Source organism: Siphateles boraxobius, unplaced genomic scaffold, assembly GCF_051911475.1.
Source record: "Siphateles boraxobius isolate OS27281-9 unplaced genomic scaffold, OSU_SipBor_1 48, whole genome shotgun sequence".
Classification (NCBI taxonomy): Eukaryota; Metazoa; Chordata; class Actinopteri; order Cypriniformes; family Leuciscidae; genus Siphateles; species Siphateles boraxobius.
The window spans coordinates 10,268,279-10,289,013 of NW_027509119.1; the positions used below are offsets into that span (position 1 = coordinate 10,268,279).

The 20,735-nt window shown below is 34.3% G+C and overlaps 2 protein-coding genes across 5 annotated transcripts in view; both read right to left on the reverse strand.

Moving 5' to 3' along the window:
* aco1 (aconitase 1, soluble) overlaps positions 1-8,011 on the reverse strand; it is a 28,538-nt gene extending 20,527 nt beyond the window's left edge. The window contains exons 1-3 of one of the 4 annotated variants that reach the window (XM_077201922.1): positions 7,913-8,011; positions 1,037-1,171; positions 539-707 (exon numbers count right to left, since the gene is read on the reverse strand). In XM_077201922.1, coding sequence (XP_077058037.1) covers positions 539-707; positions 1,037-1,133 — 266 coding nt within the window. In that variant the 5' untranslated portion in view covers positions 1,134-1,171; positions 7,913-8,011. Of the gene's footprint in view, positions 1-538; positions 708-1,036; positions 1,172-2,095; positions 3,049-7,912 lie in introns of those variants that run through there. The other 3 variants (XM_077201925.1, XM_077201923.1, XM_077201926.1) reach the window with 3 other exon arrangements.
* A 2,083-nt stretch (positions 8,012-10,094) lies between these two features.
* On the reverse strand, positions 10,095-13,648 carry LOC143710866 (leucine-rich melanocyte differentiation-associated protein). Its single transcript, XM_077202100.1, is given in 4 exon segments — positions 10,095-10,720; positions 11,646-11,723; positions 11,832-12,023; positions 13,402-13,648. Coding segments are annotated over 4 exon segments (633 nt in total). The 5' UTR covers positions 13,620-13,648; the 3' UTR covers positions 10,095-10,575.
* Between the last annotated feature and the right edge of the window lie 7,087 nt (positions 13,649-20,735).

The window sequence follows — 20,735 nt, forward strand, 5'->3', positions numbered from 1 at the left end:
GCTGTTATGCATGGCATTATTGTCTTTTAATTTAGTAGTTCTGTAAAGCACTTTGGTCAGTCAGTGGCTGTTATGAAATGTGCTATATAAATAAAATGAACTTGAACTATTTCAAACAATAAACCATTGAACTTTTATTTTGGCGGGAAATCGCAGGGAGACTTTAACACTTCTCTTTGTTGACAACAGATTTATAAATAATTCTCATTTCGAATTTGGGAAGATGGTTGGCGCACACTGCAATCCCAAATTCAAATTATAAGCGACTCAAACTCATTTTTACTGTGAATCGAAACTGAAAATGATGCAGCGCGTCAGACAATATATTTATTTAATACATCACAACTGTTGCGATTTGATGAAGCCATATCACATTCTTATAAAAAAGTTACAGGGCAACTGCGAGTAACACCGTTTTCAAGTTTTACTCGCATTTGGCGCTTTGAACCCTGGCTAACATGCTAAGAGTGTCCCGCAGATGTCTTACAAATTTATGTATCAAATATGACACAGTCGGTTATATAGGGTTAAAACCTACGTGAAATCTTGCAAGATGACACGGGCCGGTCTGAAAGGCACCTCCACAGTCTGACTCTGCGTCACCTTCCAGTTGAGAATTTTCTCCACATCCTCCTCCTTCACCAGGAACCCATCACAGTTCCTCACGGCTGACTCCAACAGCACACGGATGGAGAAGGGAAGTAGGTCTTCAAAGAAAGGTACAGAGATGTCTCCAGTCAGCACAAAATTTTTAATAACCCTGAATGCAGGACAGCTGATGTAACTTTCATTCCTTGAACTGGGTCCAACCCAGCTCCTGGAGGGCCACTGTCCTGCGGAGTTTAGCTCCAACTCTTATTACGAGCACCTGAACTAGATGATCAAGCTGTTCAGACTCACTAGATACGTCCAGGCAAGTGTGTCGGAGTGTGTTGGGGGCAAAGTCTGCAGGACGTTGGCCCTCCAGGAGCAGGATTGGACAACCCTGGGTTAGACAATTCAACAAGGCAAACATAAAATGTGTAAAATGTCTTACCATATCTGGGGTCTTTAAGTTTTTTAAGGTTGAAAAACTTGTGGTCAGGCTTCTGGGGGTCCAGAGGCTCAATAGTGTGTGCATAAGGGTTCGTCATAACTAAAAACACGCTTCCTTACTGCACACTCTTGAACCCTAATATTGAGAGGAAGAAAACAATGTAAGTAACTCATTTACTACATTTTTAGACATTATACAATGGTAATAACATCAAAAGTACGGTATTATGCATAGATTCCCCTGTGAAAAGAAGTGCACTAAACTGTATGTAAATTTGTAGAGAACATTTTTTAAACTACACGCAGATAATATATTAATTAAATAAAAGGCCACTTAAGTGTACTTAAAGGGAGCACACTCATTACAGTTTCTTAACACACTTAAGTGCATTGTCATAATGTGAAAAGTTTTACAGTACATTTCAAATAACTCTTTTAATAATCTTTTGTTGTGTTTTAAAGAAGTACACTTATTTTGATGTATTGACAAACATACTAAAGCACAGTGCAACATACTTGATTAGACATTTAATTGTAGCGTTTTTCAACATTTCAAGTTAATATATTTTGAATGTACTAAATTATAACATCATTACCATGTGTACTTATACAAATATATGACAAAAGTTAAATAGATATGACATTAAAGTATAGGCTATTTTAGTTTACCACAAATGCTTGTCACTACAATCGGAAGTCACTTTGCTGGGTTTTTCAAAGACAATATAGTAATTATAAAATTACATATAAAGATGTACTTAAGCCCTACTTAAGTGTGTCAGAAAAGCACTCTTAGGATCAGTTAATATGATTAAATACACATTTCAATATAATATAACACATTATCATTTAATTTCAATTAATATACGATTAAGCGTTTGAAAACTACATTAGCTCACATTGGCGTACATTATTTAAAAGTATTTTTTAAGTTATAAGTACTCTTTTTAAAAGTATGCTAAAGTGTACTTCTTTGTCGCAAGGGTTTAAGAGTGTTTAAGAAGGCTGACCAGCACTTGCAGTTCACTAGCTATTAAATGAAAAACAATTTTAACTACACCTTTAGTCCTGTGCTTGTGCTGAAAGGCAATATAATTCCAGTAAAATCTCCAAAACAGAAAATCCAGTCAAATCTCCAAAACAGTAAACCTCCAGTTCAGTTCGAGCTTTGCAAATGGAAGATCTGGCACTTTATCCGCCTCTATTCAACACCAAAGGCTTGAGAGCTTCCCAGAATTAAGAGGTTGGTATGTGACAGCCGGGACGACATCAGCTGCCAGCACACAGCATAAGAGATCAAGGAGGCAAAACTTTATCACTGCCTTCACACAGACTAGTTTATACAGAAGCGGCGTGTTGACAAATCTACGGTTTACATCACAGCCTTGATATCGGCTTGATCTTACAGAGATAAGTAAGATCAGTTTTATGCAATGAGATAAACATGGCCCTCTCCAAAACCGTCACAGATAATGAACTGCATGGTATTTGTCTTGGATTCCACACAACAGTCAAAAGAAACTCATAAATGTGTTGGGCTGGTTATGGAGTGATGCATCAGGTGAGTGATCAGGCCATGATGTTAAACCGGTCACAAGAGTCAGAAGTAAAGCCAACTCTCTTTCCTCATAGCAATTTCCTAATGTTTCAATCCATCCATTTTTATCCAAATCATCATGTCTGCTCATAGGTCATGAATCACGATTCATGTGTGGCAGTCTAACCTAACTGTGTATCTACATAAAATTACTAGATTTAACCTTTGACCGGGATAGTTTAATTATTTGATGTGCTCTTTAGTAATGTTTAAATGTGAATAAAAGTCTTAATTAAATTAGTCCATCATATACAGAAATGCGATCGTGTCCAGAAGACTTGGATTAAACCACTTGACTCATGAGGAATACGTTTACAATGCCTTTATGAACATTTTGAAGCATCAAAGTATTGGTTGTGTGGACTTTCAAGTTTTATTAAAATGGTCTTCATGTTTTTTCATTAATTGAAATGGAGCTGAAATAAAATAAAATATAGATATTAGACTAAAACTAAAATGAGTAAAACTAAAGATAAATAGAAATATTTAAACAAAATTAAGAAAAGCGAAAATTACTAAAAACGTAAATTGAATATTAAAATAATGACTGTATACGAATAAAAGGTAATTCAATCTCTTAATAAATACTATAAAAGTATTTCATGTTATTTTAGTACATACTTGTAAGACTTAGATGACAAAATGCCAGGCTGTCTGGTTGAGGAACAACAACTCCCTGAGAAGACAAAGGACCTTTCTGGAAATTAACATTTGAACTCTCTCTAGTGAAATTAGCATTATCCTAGCGTCTTACCCAAGTGTCATCCTAATCTACATCTCTTTCCCTCTTCCCCCATTCCTTCTCTCTCTCATGCTGAGATCACCAAAATTCACCCAAAAATCTATATGGTTTAATGTGAACAATTAATAGGGTCTCGTCCCCAAAGAAGTAAAACAGGTAATAAAGTTTTTAAGAGTTTAGAGATAACTTGTACACATGAGGAGGGTGTGTCTTCCAGGCAAATGGCATTCTGCTCCCAAAAGGTGTAAACTCTGAATCAAATTCCCATTGTTAGCAAATGTTTCCATGAGAAAGAAGTATCTGTCTCGGTCTGGGTACTTAAAGAAATGCAACAAGAAACTCAGGGCGATTTGTAATGAGATCAGCCCATTATGCTGAAAAACTCAGCATCATGTATTTCTCGAATCAGGTACCAGGTATCTTTTACTCTTTATCTCTGAGCATTTGATGTTATTCCATTGATTATCTTTGAACTGATTACGAAATTTGGCATGATACATTTACCTGACATAATAAATTGTTACATTTGATTTTATTCTGAATTACTCATACTAGATCCCAGTTAACATGGAGCGTGTGGCACATCTGGTGGGATTCTAGATTGACTTTAACTAAGTTGTTATGCAGTCGCAAATAGGGGGCTAGTTAAGAGACTCTCTGAGCAACATAGATTCCTAATGAATGTGTAAAATATAAAGTAAAGAGTTGAATAGAATAATCAAATGTATTACTAAACTATTAGGCTATATAAATTACCAATAACAAATGGGTAATCTAACCTAAATTTGAGGTTGTTATAAAATGGAGAAAGATAAAAGTTGAATTGGAATTAAATTACTTTGCCACGCGGAAAAAACGGTTATAAGCAGTAACCTTCACCTGCTTACCAGAAACTGTCGTTGGACCGATTGGGCAGGCCTTAATAACACTGATTACGAAACAGCACTTGTTCAATCATATTGGGGGCTGGTGCTATGCTGATCAAAATACAAATTAATAGTAAATAAGACAAACCAAAAAATGTAAGGGATAATCCATGGCTAGCAGTGTATTAAACGGTTTTGTAAGAATTAATTAATTATATTTGAATTAATTATCGAGAGAGAGAGAGATGTGTGTGTGAATTACCTGAATCAGTGCAGCATCTTAATATAGTGAAAAATAATGCTGCACAGATTTAAACCATTACACCTTCCAGCCAATCAGAATCAAGTACTCAGACAGACCATAGTATTAAATACTATTACCAGATCCTTGTAGAACCGCCGTGGATCGAGCATGTTTGCCTAGTAGCACATCCCACAGATGCTCAACTGGACTGAGATCTGGGGAATTTGGAGGCCAGGTCAACACCTTTAACTCTTCATCATGTTCCTCAAACCATTCCAGAACAATGTGTGCAGGGTGGCAGGGTGCATTATTCTGCTGAAAGAGACCACTTTCACTAGAGAACACCAATGTTATTTAGGGGTATACCTGGTCTGCAACAATTTTTAGGTAGGCGGTTCGTGTCAAATTTACGTCCATGTGAATGGCTGGACCCAGGGTTTCCCATTGTCAAGAGCATCACACTCCCTCAAACCGGTTTGTGTCGTCCCACAGTGCATCCTGGTGCCATCACTTCCCCATCATTTGTAAACGGCTTACACATACACGGTCGTCCACGTGAATCGTGATGTATAATAAAATGGGACCATCTGACCAGGCGACCTTCTTCCACTGCTCCAAGGTCCAGTTCCGACGCTCGCGTGTCCATTTTAGGTGCATTCAACGGTGGACTGGGGTCATCAGACACTCTGATTGGTCTCCTCTATGCAGCCCCACATGCAGCAGAGTTTGATGTACTGTGTGTTGGGACACATTCCTCCCATAACCATCATTCATTTTGAGTAACTTGTGCCACAGTAGACCTTCTTTTTGCTCGGACCAGACGGGGTAGTCTTCGTTGCCCTCGTGCACCATGAGCCCTGGGTGCCCAACACCCTGTCGCCGGACTGTGGTTTGTCCCTCCTTGGACCATTGATGGTAAATTTTCACCACTGCTGACAGGGAGCAACCCACAAGCCCTGCCGTATAAGAGATATTCTGACCCAGTTGCCTAGTCAACAATTTGGCCCTTGTCAAAGTCACTCAGATCTTTATTCCTGCCCATTTCTCCTGCATCCAACACATTGATTACAAGAACTGATTGCTTGCTTACCATCTTATCTACCCAGACCAGAATATGTGGCATTTTTAAGAGATGATAAACAATATTTGCTTCACCTGTGACTGGTCATAATGTTTGGCTAATCAGTGTATATCAGTCCATGCTTAATTAAAAAAAATACTCTAGATGTAAATTTTACTATGAGCCAATATCATTTGGATTCAATGGAAAAAAAACAACCCCTGAATATTCACCTTTATTACAAGGCTCTGTGGAATACTTGATTCTGATTGGTCAATCAAGCCATCCAGCGGTATGTTATTCCCGATAACAACCGGTAAAAACTGATAGCACAGGCTCATCCTGGTTACAGAAGTCGGCGCTTTACGCTTGCTAGGAATGGAAGTTTTGCGTTTGGTCAGTGAGCTAATAAAATATTAAAACTCAAATCTATATTTTGTGTACAGTTATTTAATTGTCACTCGCTCTCTCTTGTTTCGTTCAAATGCAGCTGCTGTCATTGTGCGAAGATTGTTTTCACTGTAATGGATTATAAGATAACAAACAGGTACGATTTAAAACGGTTTCATTTCAAATCAATATCTCTTATGCCTATTTATGTGGTGAAATACCGTGTAGGCTAATAAGTGGTATGATTGAACTGTATCCCTTAAATGTCTGTCTAGTTTGAACTTTCAGCTTGCTAGCAACTGCTTTCTCTGTGGAAGCTTTGCATTTAAATAGCTAATAATTTTTTTTAACTCAGATCAATAGCCTATTTCATGTATAATTATTTACTTATGTGGCAAGTAGCCATGTAATAAGCTGGATAATGTACATCCAGCTGGTAGTTATCGCAGAATAAACCCCTTCCGTGTGATGTAAGGGTTTATTCTGAGATTACAACCGGCTGGATGTACATTAGCCCTTACTTAACTATTTGTGATTTTGCAGTAATTCATACTATAGCAAAAAGCAGCAGTTCACCATCCAAAAATGTCAAAGACATTTAAACCCTAGAGGGAAAATGAGGGCAAAAGAGCCCCTAGGGGGCCAACATGCTTTATCCTAGCATGCTGCTTCACGTGTTCATGTTAACAAGTTTGACTCAGCCCTCCTGGGATATGAGCAAGCAATAAGGCCAAGCTGTGCAGCAAGCAAAGTGGGGTTTTTCCTACTATAATGGCAGCAGAATTGAGCAACTATCAAACAGAAGACAAAGAGACAACCAACCAAACAGGGTGAGCCACTAAACTCTCCAGCCAACCCGAGGGGGAAGGTAGATTTACACCAAATGAAAGAAGCGATTATCATGATTAAAACCGATTTCAATATTTTAGATGGCACAGACACTGAATATGATCATTCTCATGTGAGAAACACCCATCCTAAAATTTAAAAGGCATCTATATAGTTGCTTGTTTAAAGACCCAATTTATACAGTGAAAAGTGTATATTATAAATATGTCTTTATATATATATATTTCATTATTTTATCCACAGGCCCCTTTTACTTCCTTGTGGCTCCTGTTTTGGAAACGCCTGATTTAAACAGTTAGACTTGGCCAAGTTCACATCATAAGAATTGTAATTCCTCTGTAGTATTTTATATGTGTCTGTGATTTAGAAAGGTAGGATAACAAGAATAAAACATAGGCTAGGCTATCTGAACGCAAAATCACCAGAAACCTGCTTTTATTTGGTTACTTCAATCAAAGAATCACTATCTGACATCTCAAAGTGTGAGACTTGGTGCTAAGCATAACAGGCTCAAGGAAACATAATCTGAGGTAATATCTGTACATTTCCACCCAGTCTTGTGACTCAAATGCCATTTTCAATGGTTGTGTTGTGTGTATTAGACTCTGGACTATGAAAGGGGGCTCATGTGTTCCTGTCTTCCAGGAACTTGTTTAGAGAATGATTTACTGAAGCTAGTCCACGTTTTCTGTCTTTGACTGACATAACACGTAAAATAAAATAAAATGAATGTACAAGTGTAACCTACATTTGCACCAATTTTACAATTACTCTATTAGCATGTGCAATATCAATTATTTCATTGTCAACGTGAAGATAGCCGGTTAGCTAATGTTAACTCATCTAAGTAAAAGCCAAAACAGCAAATATTCCCCACTCGATCTCGGTCTAACACACACAGATTGAAGCTGCCATGATCCTCGTGATAATAACTCCAATTGCATAATTTTAATATGCAACAGCACTGTTATTACGACAGACAACAGTACAAACACTAACGTTATGAACTCAAACTCCGAAAGCAATGACATGAGACATGCAGACGAGAAGTAGATGTTTCATGCAGTTATGTTCATAGAGCACAATTTCTCTGTATAATAAAGCTGTTCAGCTTGATCAATCAGCTTACCTCGAAGAGTTGCAGTGGATTTGAGTCCTGCTGTCAATGGATGTTCGGCCTCTTTAACCCTAGAGCCGCGTTGATGCTTTTACCGTATTTACTGTAAATGAGCACCATCGCCTAAACTACACAATCTACACAATTAAAGACCTGTTGATTTACATAATATCTGTGGCGAACTGTTTGAACATTTATTCCTAAAACTAGCTAGAATCTATTTTATTAGCTTTTTTACGTTACTAGTCTATTTATTTTAATTATTATAACAAGTGACTTTTATTCCTAAATATTTCGTATCTCACTATACTAGGCTACCTTTCATGGTTTAAAGAATCTCTAAATAATAGTAGGCCTGCAGTAATTAAAAAAAATAGTACTGTAATAATCATTAGTTTCTTTTTTCAATTAGATAATACCAATGGATATTAAGCTTGGATATCAATATCCAATAGCATTTTCAGAAGGCTACCATGTTAAAAAAAAAAATCTAAATAAAAGGTAACACTTTATTTCTATAGTCCACTTTAGACATTCTACTAACTATGAACTACTGTCATTAGTATTAGTAGACTGTCTGCTTAATATCTGCTAACACTTTATTTTGTTGGTCCCCGAACAGATATTCTACTGACTATAAGTAACTTGGCAACTATACAAGTCAACTTGTTCTCCTAACCCGAACCCTAACACCTAACAGTCTACTGACAGTCTACTAATAGGCTACTTTAATGATAGGTAGTTGGCATGTAGTTGAAAACTTACTTATAGTTAGTAGAATGTCTAAAGGGACTATCGAAATAAAGTGTAACCAAATACACTTATATTTTGAGAATAAAGACAAAATTATGAGAAAAAGTTTTTATATATATTGCAACGACTTTGTTCTCAAAAATTTGATTTAATTCACTATATGATGCAACTTTATAAATATGACTTTAATCTTGTAGTGCGACTTTATTCTTGTAATTTTGACTTTATACTCACAATGCTATGACTTTCTCATAATTTTTACTTCATTCTTAAAATCCTATGACTTTACCCTCATTCTCTCATTTCTATGACTTTGTTATTGTAATTTTGACATCATTTTCAAAATATTAAGATTTGAATCTCACAATGCTATTTTATTCTCAAAATATTATGACTTTATTCTCGTGCTGCTAAGATTTTATCCACGTGTTGCTTTATTCTCATAACTTGAGAATAAAGTTATGAGAATAAAACTAAATGAAAATGAATAAATGTAAATGAATAAATGTAAACAACTTTATTCTCGAAATTCGTGTTTTTTTACGTCGTAGGCCTACTAGTGAAATGGAAAACTGACTCCTTACTAATAATAAAAAATAAAAAAGATAGCATTTAGTTCTAAACAGATATGTTAAAACAATTGGCCATAAAATACGTTCACATTTCTACACTATAATTTTTGTCATTAAGACATTCAACAATTGTGTATATTTATTCTGTGTATTACGGTAATGATTCAGCGCTTCTGCCCTGTTTCTTAGCTCTGTTATGAATGTGTGCTAAAGGTCATATTTAGTTCATTGCTACTGTAATAAACACCACAAAGCACGTGTTTAACATTAGTTTTTCACACTTACATAATTTAGTGAAATTGTAAGGTCTGCATGATCAGTAACAAATCTTCCTGCAGTGCATTAGGCCTATATGATGCATGGGAGGGAACTGTAATCTTTAAGAACATTCTGTACATGAAGAGGCTAAAACATCACAACAGAGATAAATATAGCACATGTTTCTACGAAGTGGCTATCAGATATAGGAATGGCTGTTAGAGAAAATTGTTGGCTGCAAATAATTTTACCATGACTTCACAAGAGCCTTGACTTATCACAAGAGCCTGCCCTACGAGCGATTTTATTTGCTATCAATAATCTGCTTTAGCAGCTGTGATATCAAAGCAATAAACTAGATTGCACCTGTATTATTGGCTTAGGGTCCATTGCTATTAATGTCAACAGCAATATGAAGATACAATTGATCATTAAAGGCCTACATTCTATTCCTCTATGCCTAGTTCAATAATCCTAAACATAAGCTGTTTGCGGTTGCTTTCCAACATGTCACATTAAAGTCGGCATGAAACGGAATATTCTTCCCTAACAAACAAAATAAAACAAGAAATGCCAATTTTGAATTTGTGTGGACTTCAATAGTTTAATTACATTCTTTTCTTCCATGTAATATAACTGTAAGCTTGTCACAATAATATAGAATTCAAATTGTGTGCAGTATTTACAGTGGCTTTGAATGTGGCTCATTCAATCAGATTTTTGTTTTAGTGTACTAAAGATTTCTCTGGATAAAAAGTGTGTGGCAGTTACTATAAATATTTAAATAAGTTTGATTTTTAAATGTTTTATATGCAGTATTTATTTAAAACTCCTCGTTGTTATGCAGATCATTATTGTTGTCAAATCATTGTTTTAAAAAGAAAAAAAGCTGTAAAAAAAAATCCAGTGCCATTTCAGATTTATTTGTGGTGGCTTTCAAATCCATGATCTGGTGCATGAATCACTTCCTGTCAACAAGCTTTAAAGCACATGAAATATGGAATGACCGCTTGGATTGTTGTGGGATAGTACTAAGTGTCTTGGCATGCATATAGCTCGGGAAAAGCGTGTGAAATGATGAACAATTCTCTGTTAGCGATGAAGCTCCTTCCTCTTGCTGCGGCCTTCTTTGATTCTCTGCATCCTGTAGGTCTTTCGGGCCAGTTCACGCTCTTTTACCTGTACCTCTGTGTCATCCAGCACCTCCAGACTGGATATCTGACTGATCACATACTGCCTGTCATAGAGAGAGATATGTAGCCGAGTAGTTAGTATGGACTCTATGTATTATCAGAATCAGATTGTAAATGAATGCTGAACTTGCTGGCACAAATGCATTGTACTGTTATTGCACTGAAATCAGCTTTAGGAAAACATGACCACTAGATGGTATAGTATACCCTTGTGAAAAATAAGTGTGCTTAATTGGCTAGAATGTCCACTTGTAGTGTACTTCAGATCTTAAAAGTATATGATCAACAACTTTAAATATGCTTAAAGATAGTACACTTTCATGAATGTTTCTTAAAAAGAGAACTTCTACTGTCAAATTAAAAGTTTCCCTTTAATGTACATTAAATATGTTAATAATAATCTTTTGTCATGCTGTAAAGAAGTACACTTATTTTGATGTACTGACTAAAATACTAAAGCACATGTAAAGTACTTGTAAATTTTAACTGTAGTGTGTTATTTAATATTACATTTAAAGTTTTGATATTTTAAATCTACTAATTGAAACTTCATTATTACAAATGTGTAATTACAAATATGCTTAAATACATGACATACAAGTTTCAACAAAATGACATCAAAGTATATTTTAGTTTAGATGCTTGTCAGTATATTCAGCAGTACACTTCAACCGTATTTCAAACACAATAGAATTATGAAATGACATATAAAGATGTATTTAAATCCTACTTAGGAAAGCACTATAAAGTCCTGCTAATTGCATTTAATATAAATTTAAATTGCAATTAATTGTCTGAAAACATACACACTTAAATATCCTTTTATTTTTTCTGTAATAATTATTCTTTTTAAAAGTTTGCTAAGGTGCGCTTCTTTTGAAGTTCTTAAAACAGACCAAAACGTACAGACTGAATGTTTACTGTACTATCAGGTTTCATACTGTACATCGGTTCTTCTCACGCTTATACCTGTAATCGATATACTGCGTCCGGCTGCCTCCATTAAAGTAACTGGGTGCTGCTTCATTGTTCATCATACTAAGAATTCTACAATGAAACCAAACAGGTCAATTACTGGAAGTCACGTGTAAAGAAAACATGATCAAGTCTATACATGATAAATGGATGTTCTTGGGTGAATGGGTGAGAACTCACTTGATATTTGGGAACTTGCAGGAGATCTCTCCCACAATAATGGGCAGGTTGCTGATTTTGTTCTTGTTGATCCACAAGGTTGTGAGGCTGGGCATGTAAGGGAATTTGACATGAGCGTTGTAGTTGTTGCAGTCCAGGATGAGTGTGCTGAGCTTCTCCAAACGCCCCAAAAGAGCAGGGTTCCGTCAGCAGCTCGGTTAAGGGCAATCACATGATAAGCTTGGTGTGTTCCTGTTTAATAGCCTTTCTTCTAAAAAAATAAAGGTTCCAAAAAGGTTTTTGCAGCAGCAATGCCATAGATAGAAGAACCATATTTGGTTCCTCAAAGGACCTTTTCAGTGAAATTTTTTTCTTATGTAAAGAACGTTTTTAATAATCCAAAGTAATTGTTTTTGCTATAACCTTTTGTGCAATGAAGAGGTTCTATGGAGATGCCAATAGTTCTGTTTTTAACCCTGTAAAAGTACACTGTATAATATTTGAAACAAAAATTCCTAAGGCCTCTAATTTATCAATGTGATCAAAGCTTTGCTGAAACACCTGTTGTTCAAAATCTATTTCATGCCTTCGATCAATTTGAAAAATATCAATCAGATGACAGATGTTTTTGATATTTTTATGATCAATATTTTTTCAAAAGCCCTTTTGGCCTAGTTGTAAAAACGCCCCCCATCAGGTTGTGATTTCAGGCTGTGAAATCTTTACAGATAAAAAAATAAATAAATTATGTTAAAAGTGAGTATTACCCTAAATATGATACATCAGGCTTCTGATGAACGTTTATTTGTTCATATCTCAATCTTTATTGTATTGTGTTGCATTAACCTATAGAAAAACTACAGAGCTCAATCATAAAACTAAGCATTTAAATAGCATCTTCCTAAAACATAGGCCTATTGGGTGAAATAGAGTGACAACTGATATTTATATGTACTGTATATGTACACTTTTATAACGATCTAATTTATTTACATCACACAAAATTATATGATCAATAAGTTATTACAACATATGTTTTTACATTGCTTTAACTCATCAAAATAAATAAAGCAATTTTAAACTTTCTTATGTTATATTAAATTCAACTAAAAAAGTCTGTTTAATGTAATTTAAGTTGAAATGACATAAACATAAGTTGAGTATACTTAAAAATTTAAGTAATCATTTTTTCTTTTTTACAGAAATCTGAATTTTATCTTTTTGGCCAAAAACATCGGCAACTGCACATACATTTTTACATTTTGGGCCTCTGAATAAAATGAAGCTGTTTGTTTTCTCCTCGAGTATGAGCTCCATATTCTCACTATATCAGACGAGCGGTAAAAGCCTGATGTATTAAATATGACACTCAACAAAAATGCTAACTTTTTTTTAGATTTTGTTTGAAAATGCAAAAAAAAATTCCATTTTAAAAAATGCCATTTCATGCCAAGCTTTCCAGAGTTAATATTCCAATTTCTGCAATCTGTGTAAGAAAAAAAAAAAGCTTTATGTCCTTGTAACCTGCATAAGAAAACCTTATAATGTTAGTAACATTTTGAACATATGACATCTGATTCAAAAAGGATACTCATCCAGCAAGTTGTAACTGAGATCCAGAACCTCCAGAGTGTCCTGATGCTGAAGGATGGTGTCATAGGGAATCTCCAAGAGGCCCTGGTAGGCAAAAGAGAGCCTCTGGGGACCCAACACCACAGCAGGACCAGCAGGGGTCGGGGGCCGGGGCCCGGTCTCCATGTCACAGCTCTCACACTCTTCAATATGGTCGGCAACCCACCACCACGACATCAGGACACATAATGAGCTGGTCGACCTCTTAACACTGTAAAAATATATTTTGTGAATGTTAACTCTTTCGCTGCCAGTGTTTTTAAATAAGGTGCCAGCCACCGCCTGCGCTTTTGATCATTTTCACAAAAATTCCATGGCCCCCAGAATATTTTGTTGTGTGAATATCTGAAAATGCAATATATCAAAAAAGAAATATAGCTTCTAGCTTCATGCATCAACTTGAATATATGTTTCAGAAAAAAACAAAATTTTGAGCAAAAAGCTGAGAAAGGTTTTTTTTTTTCAAAGAATGGAGTGGATACAGAAAGATGATCTAACATAGATGGAGTAAAACGAGGGGGCCTACATCAACACCCCTAATGCTTCACAGTCCTATAGCTCGTCTTGGGTCGACATTTCATTCAGCAACATTAGGCAGTTTTGATTTAGATGCTGTTTAATGTTGATGATCGCGTTATTTTACATATGCATATGACTATACATTAGATAGCCATAGATATATACACTAGATGTCGCCTTGGGGTTCTAAGCATGCGTCAAAACCGCCGCCATCTTCGAATAGGGGTCTTTTCATATGAAGTAGCTATGTAACGCGGAATTCATGGATGATGCCGGACTTTTTTCTTGCTGCGTATGATGTTCACACAAAAACGAAATCTAAAAACCAGACAGCAAGGGATTACATTTCACAAAAATGAAAAATGTTGTAATTTTTTTTAAATGTATCTGGACTCAATGATAAATACATGTCTGACCGTTGGAAAGACCCCTGTTATTCTATGCGGTCACATATTTTGACCAAAGTGCTGTACGAAAAAAATAAACAACAAAAAAACCTAAAATAGCCTACATACTTTATGTAAAGCATATACTACAGATAAAACAAATCAAGAGACATAAAACATGGGGAAAATAAAAATAATAAAATAAATAAACAAAATGTCAATGTCAGGTTTCAAAAGCCAAGGAGAAAAGGTGGGTTTTAAGAAGCGATTTAAAAACAGACAGTGAAAAGGCTTGTCTAATGGGAGGCAGATCATTCCACAGTTTAGGAGCCGACACAGCAAAAGCACGGTCCCCCCTGAGCTTGCACTAAAACTGGCATACAACTTAAAACTTACACTTGCATGTTACAATGTTCTTCACACAAAGAGTTTTTTTTTAAAGAACTGATAACATCAGAGTTGTTTTGGGAACCAAAAATGGTTCTTCTATGCATCACTGTGAAAACCCCCTTTGGGATTTATTTAAGAGTAGCCTACTTGCAATTCCTTTATTACTGAAAGTTAGTTGCAATTTCTTCTAAGTGACAATTGTTTTAAAGTGAATGAGACTAGAGATTGGATGACATATCATGCCTCAGAGTTACGATTCAAAAAATGTTTCATTGTTCATTTGGTCATAAATTTCGAAATATTTTCTGAATACTGCCACACATTATAGCTTACTAATGAATACGTCTCTACAAACAAATTGAGATATTCTGCTTAAACTGTGTGACATTCTAAATAATCAAAATGCTAGCCTATTATTAGCTAAGATTCCTAATCAGCCTGTCGTGTATGGCAAGCCGTTTTAACTTTTATTCATTTCCAGGATATGAATTCTTGATATCAACAATTCAATTTTAACTAGTTAAAATTATAGTTATTGATATCAGGAATTAGATTTATACTAGTAACAATGGCAATTTTTGATATCAGAAATTAAATTTCCACTAGTAACAATGATAATTCTTGATATCAACAATCACATTTTTACTAATTAAAATGCTCATTCTAGATATCAAGAATTGTATTTCAACTAGTAAAAACTATAATTCTTGATATCTGTAATTGTATTTTCACCAGTGAAATGTCACCATAGGCTGCCATTCAAAATCAATTGTTGATATCAATAATTGATTTCTTATAGTTGCAATTCCAATTTCACATATCAGAAATACAATTCTTACTAGTAAAAACCTTTATTTTTGATATCAAGAATTCAATTGTCACTAGTTGAAATGTCTATTCTTGATATCAACAATTGAATTGCTACTAGTAACAATGTTCATTTTTGATATCAATAATTCCATTTTCACTAGTGACTATGTTAATTTCTGATATCATGAATGTGATTGTTACTAGTAAGAAAGCCATTTTACATATCTGAAATAATATTGATATCAGAAATACATTTTCAGATATCAAAAATGAAAGTTTTTACTAGTAGCCTAGCAATTAAATTGTTGATATCAAGAATAGACATTTCAACTAGTGACAATTGAATTATTGATATCAGGAATTCACATTCTTACTAGTAACAATGTAATTATTGATATGAAAAATTATATTTCTACTAGTAAGAAATCAATTGTTGATATCAACAATTATTTTTGAATGGCAGCCTATGGTGACATTTCACTAGTGAAAATACAATTACAGATATCAAGAATTCAATTGTTGATATCAAGAATCTAATCGTTGATATCAAGAATTAAATTGTTGATATCAATAATTAAATTGTTGATATCAAAAATGTAATTGTTGATATCAAAAATGTAATTGTTGATATCAAAAATTGAATTGTTGATATCAAGAATTCATATCCTGGAAATGAATAAAAGTTAAAACGGCTTGCCATATGTCGTGGTTGTATTCGCTATAACAACCGCCTTGTTCTACATTATCCCGCTTATTACATGGCTACCTACCAAATAAATAAATAATTTGACACAAAATATTGATTTAAAAAGGAGTTTATTGATTTAAAAACAAGGATGTATTGCTTCCGCTGAAGAAAATAGTCCGTTACGTCTCTTCGGTTAGAATCCATGGCAACGCTCTGTTTTTCATAGCAACGGTGTGTTATACTTAGCAGCGGTCTGTTATCAAGAAATAACAGACCGCAAAGAGAGCCTAAGTCCCTCCCCTCCGCTTCCGGCTCATGGGACCTTATTTCGGAAAAAATATGTATGGCAGTCACTGGCGAGAGACAACTTCTTTTTATTCCGTCTGAACTGTGCCCTGAATTACACATATGATGTTTGTCAATTTAAAAGATAATTATGAAAATCAAGAAAGTCACAGTTTGTCATAAAACAGAAGAGTAACATTTAGTTTTATGTAAAAATCGCTCAACGAACTACATCTCTCGTCTCGCACTATGTACGTCACCAAGCTCGTATGTGTGCAGTCTGGTACAAAACACACAGGCATGACGGCGTAACGTTACGATTATAACGTTAGACTATAGAAAAAATGACAGACGTTAGCTTCAGTAAAGTTAGCTTCATTCATTTTAGAGAAAAGTTAAGACGTCACATGCGCGCCTTTTGGGTTTGTAGTCTTTGTAATTACGTGTCTTCACATGTCTTACACCTCAACAGTTTTACATCAAACTGCGACTTTCTTGACTTTAAAATGTATATTTTAAATTGACAAACATCATATGTGTAATTCAGGGCACAATTCAAACGGGATCCTAATATTTGTTGTTTCTCGCCATTGACTAGCCTACCATACAATATTTTTTCTGTCTATGATAAGGTCCCATGGTGAGTCAAAAATTAGCACCTTTTTTACATAAAATGTTTTTAGAGAGTATTGTGAAAACCAAGCTTCCTCCCTCTTTATGTCAAGGTCTAATAACTTTGATTCCTAAGCCCAATAGAGATCCCCTTCTATTAGAAAATTGGCGCCCGATTACTTTATTGAATACCGATTATAAAATTATTGCCTTAGTTTTAGCTAAGAGGCTAAAACTTATTCTTAATAATATAATATATGAGTGCCAATCAGGTTTTATGCATCAAAGACATATTTCTAATAATATACGCTTGATTTTTGACTTGTTGGATTATTCAGACCTTATCTCTACTGATAGTTTTATCCTCTTTCTTGACTATTATAAAGCATGTGATTGCTTAGAACACGAATTTATGTTACAAGCCCTGCACAGATTGGGTTTCGGTAATTTTTTTTGCAAATGTATTAAAATGCTTTACTGTAATGGTAATAGTTCTATCCGACTCAATAATGGCACCTCTCCTAGGTTTTTTTTAAAGCGTGGTGTAAGACAAGGTTGCCCCATTTCCCCATATCTTTTTCTAATAGCTACACAATTTTAAAATTTACATATTAAAGAGAGCCCTGTGAAGGGAATTTCTATTGCTGGTACGGAATTGTTTATTAGCCAACTGGCAGATGATACAGCATTGTTTCTAAGAGATGTCTCTCAGATCCCAATTGCTTTAACCTCTCTTCAGTCTTTCTCTAATGCATCTGGCCTTTTGCTTAATGTTAATAAATGCGAATTACTCCCCATTAAAAAATGTGCTGCAACCTCTATCTCAAACATTCCCATCAAAGAAAGTGTCACCTATTTAGGAATAAAAATAATAAAAGATACTAAACTAAGATGTCAGATGAATTTTAGTTCAGTTGTGGAGAAAACACACAAAAAAATTAACTTTTGGTTGTTAAGAGATCTATCTTTGAAAGGCAGAACTCTGCTTACTAAAGCAGAAGGGATTTCCCGCTTATCCTGCTGCTCAGTCTTTATTTGTGGATAAATCTACTTGCAAGTTGATTGATGTAATCTTGCTCAAATTTCTTTGGAAAAATAAAACTCATTATATTAGAAAATCAGTTATTTTGAATTCTTATAATAAAGGTGCGGCTTAAATTTCATTGATTTTGTTTCTCTTAACAATACCTTAAAAATTAATTGGCTTAAACGTTTCCTTCACAATCAATCTTCTATTTGGAGTATAATCCCAAGATATATCTTTTCTCAATTAGGAGGTATACATTTTCTTTTAATGTGCAATTATTCAGTTAGTAAACTTCCTGTCAAACTTTCCAATTATCATCAGCAGATGCTTATGGCTTGGAGACTTATTTACAAGCATAATTTCTCGCCACACAATTTTTTAATTTGGAACAACTGTAATATTCTGCATAAGAGGAAATCTTTATTTCTTGAAAACTGGTTCAAAAATGGAGTGATGTTAGTAAACCAGCTATTTGATAGTGAAGGTAATTTATTTAATTATTCAGATTTTGTTTCAGGATACCAATTCCCAGTATCTAGAATTTAATATAGTTTTCAAGGCCATCTCTTTGGGAATCTGTATGCTGTTTAGGAACAATAATAGTTCTACAGTGACCTCTGTTTATCCCCCTAGTCCTGAATCTACTGTGGTTGGTTCTATTTGTTTTTCAATGCATACATCCAATTATAAAATAAGGTCATTATTTTTGGACCCTGTTACTTCAATTCCTTCCTCCATTTCTTATTGGAATAACCTTTTTGATGATATTAAATGGGCATATGTTTGGTCACTTCCTCAGAAATTCCTTCTAACAAATAAAGTTAAAGAAATATCCTATAAAATTATTCAAAGATTTTATCCAGTTAAACACTTTTTAAAGAAATTTAGAAGTGATATTGATACTTCCTGCTCTTTCTGTGAAGCCTCCTCTGAAACTGTTGATCATTTGTTTTGGGAATGTCTTTTTACTCGGTCTTTCTGGAATAATATTGATGCTCTGATTGTCCAAAAGGTTTTTTGTAACTTTTCTTTATCATATAGACACATTCTTTTTGGATTTTATATCAAAGACAATAATCTAATTAATGCACGTTTTTGTATAAACCTTCTTTTATATACTGGAAAGTTTCATATACATAAATGTAAATATATGAAAAGTAAACCCCACTTCAGCTTTTCAAAGAAGATTTGAAGATGTATTTAAATACAATTTCAACTTCTGTTAACAAGAAAGCAATGAAAACATCCAGAATTTGTGCCATGTTTAATATTCTCCATTAATGCTTTTTTCTTTTTCTTTTGTGCCCTCTTCTCTTAATTTTTTTTCCTTTTTTTGTCTCCTTTAACTTCTCTCACATTGCCTCTCTTAATGTATTCTGAACCATAATTTCTGTTTTGTTTTGAAAGATTGTTTATATTTCTTATATGTATCGACTTGTTCTGTTGGTTAATATTGCAATAAAAAAAAACTTCAGGATTATCTTTTTGGTAACATTTTTATTTCAATTACAATTAAAAAGGAGGAGGAGATTAACTCTCTAAATTACTGGCAATATATATGGATTACCCCTACCCCCCCCCCCCCTCCCCCCCCATATACGTTTATTTAGTTATAATCTGCTTTTCATATTTTGGTATTTTTTATTTATTTTATTTATGTTATTGTTATTTTGTTTACGATAGGCTGCTTGGTTTTATTGTTAATGTGTTTAACAATGATAATAATATGTTAATACCTGTTTGTTATTTTAAAACGATTTATTAAAATAAAAAAATCATTGTGGTAACATTTTCATTGATAATGTTAATGTTTTAAAACAAAAATGTTGCAATAAAGACATAATAAATGCTCTTTGTTCTGTATTTTCCTGCAAAAAAAAAAAAAGGTCCCATGGTGGTCCACCGGAAGGGGAGGGACTTAGGCTCTCTATTCCACATTAGAATTCAACCAAGCCATGTAATAAAAGGGTAGGCCTGTATGTAATGTGAATTCACATTCTAACAAAGAAATTATCCAGAAAATCAAAGCAAGGTAGGCCTAAATGTTGAAAAAAAAACTTACTGATCATATCATTTTTTACTGAGCATAAATGTGATCCACAAATGTGAGGTCACCATCAAATATTTAAAAAAAATCCTATCAAATGCATAAATGGGAAGATTCAGCAGCATGGTGTCCAAATAAAGTGCATTAACCATATATTTTTTTTATTATCAGAAACTAGCATCATTCATCAGAATTTCTCCACAACACAGATGCAAAAATCCTTTATGTTACAAAGAATCAACCACAATCATGAAGATACTAGGATTACAGAAAAAAGTGCAGTCATTTCAGTCATCCCTGTGATATAGGCTACTTCAAAATGTTTTTTTGTTTTGTTTTTTGTTGCAGTGATGCCATAGAAGAACAATTTTGGGTTTCCCAAAGAACCATTCAGTGAACAGTTCTTAAAATATATTTTTTTTCTTGTAAAGAACATTTCAAAAATGTAAAGAACCTTTTTCCACTATAAAGAACCTTTTGTGGAATGGAAAGATTTCATGGATGTTAAAGGTTCTTTATGGAACAAGAG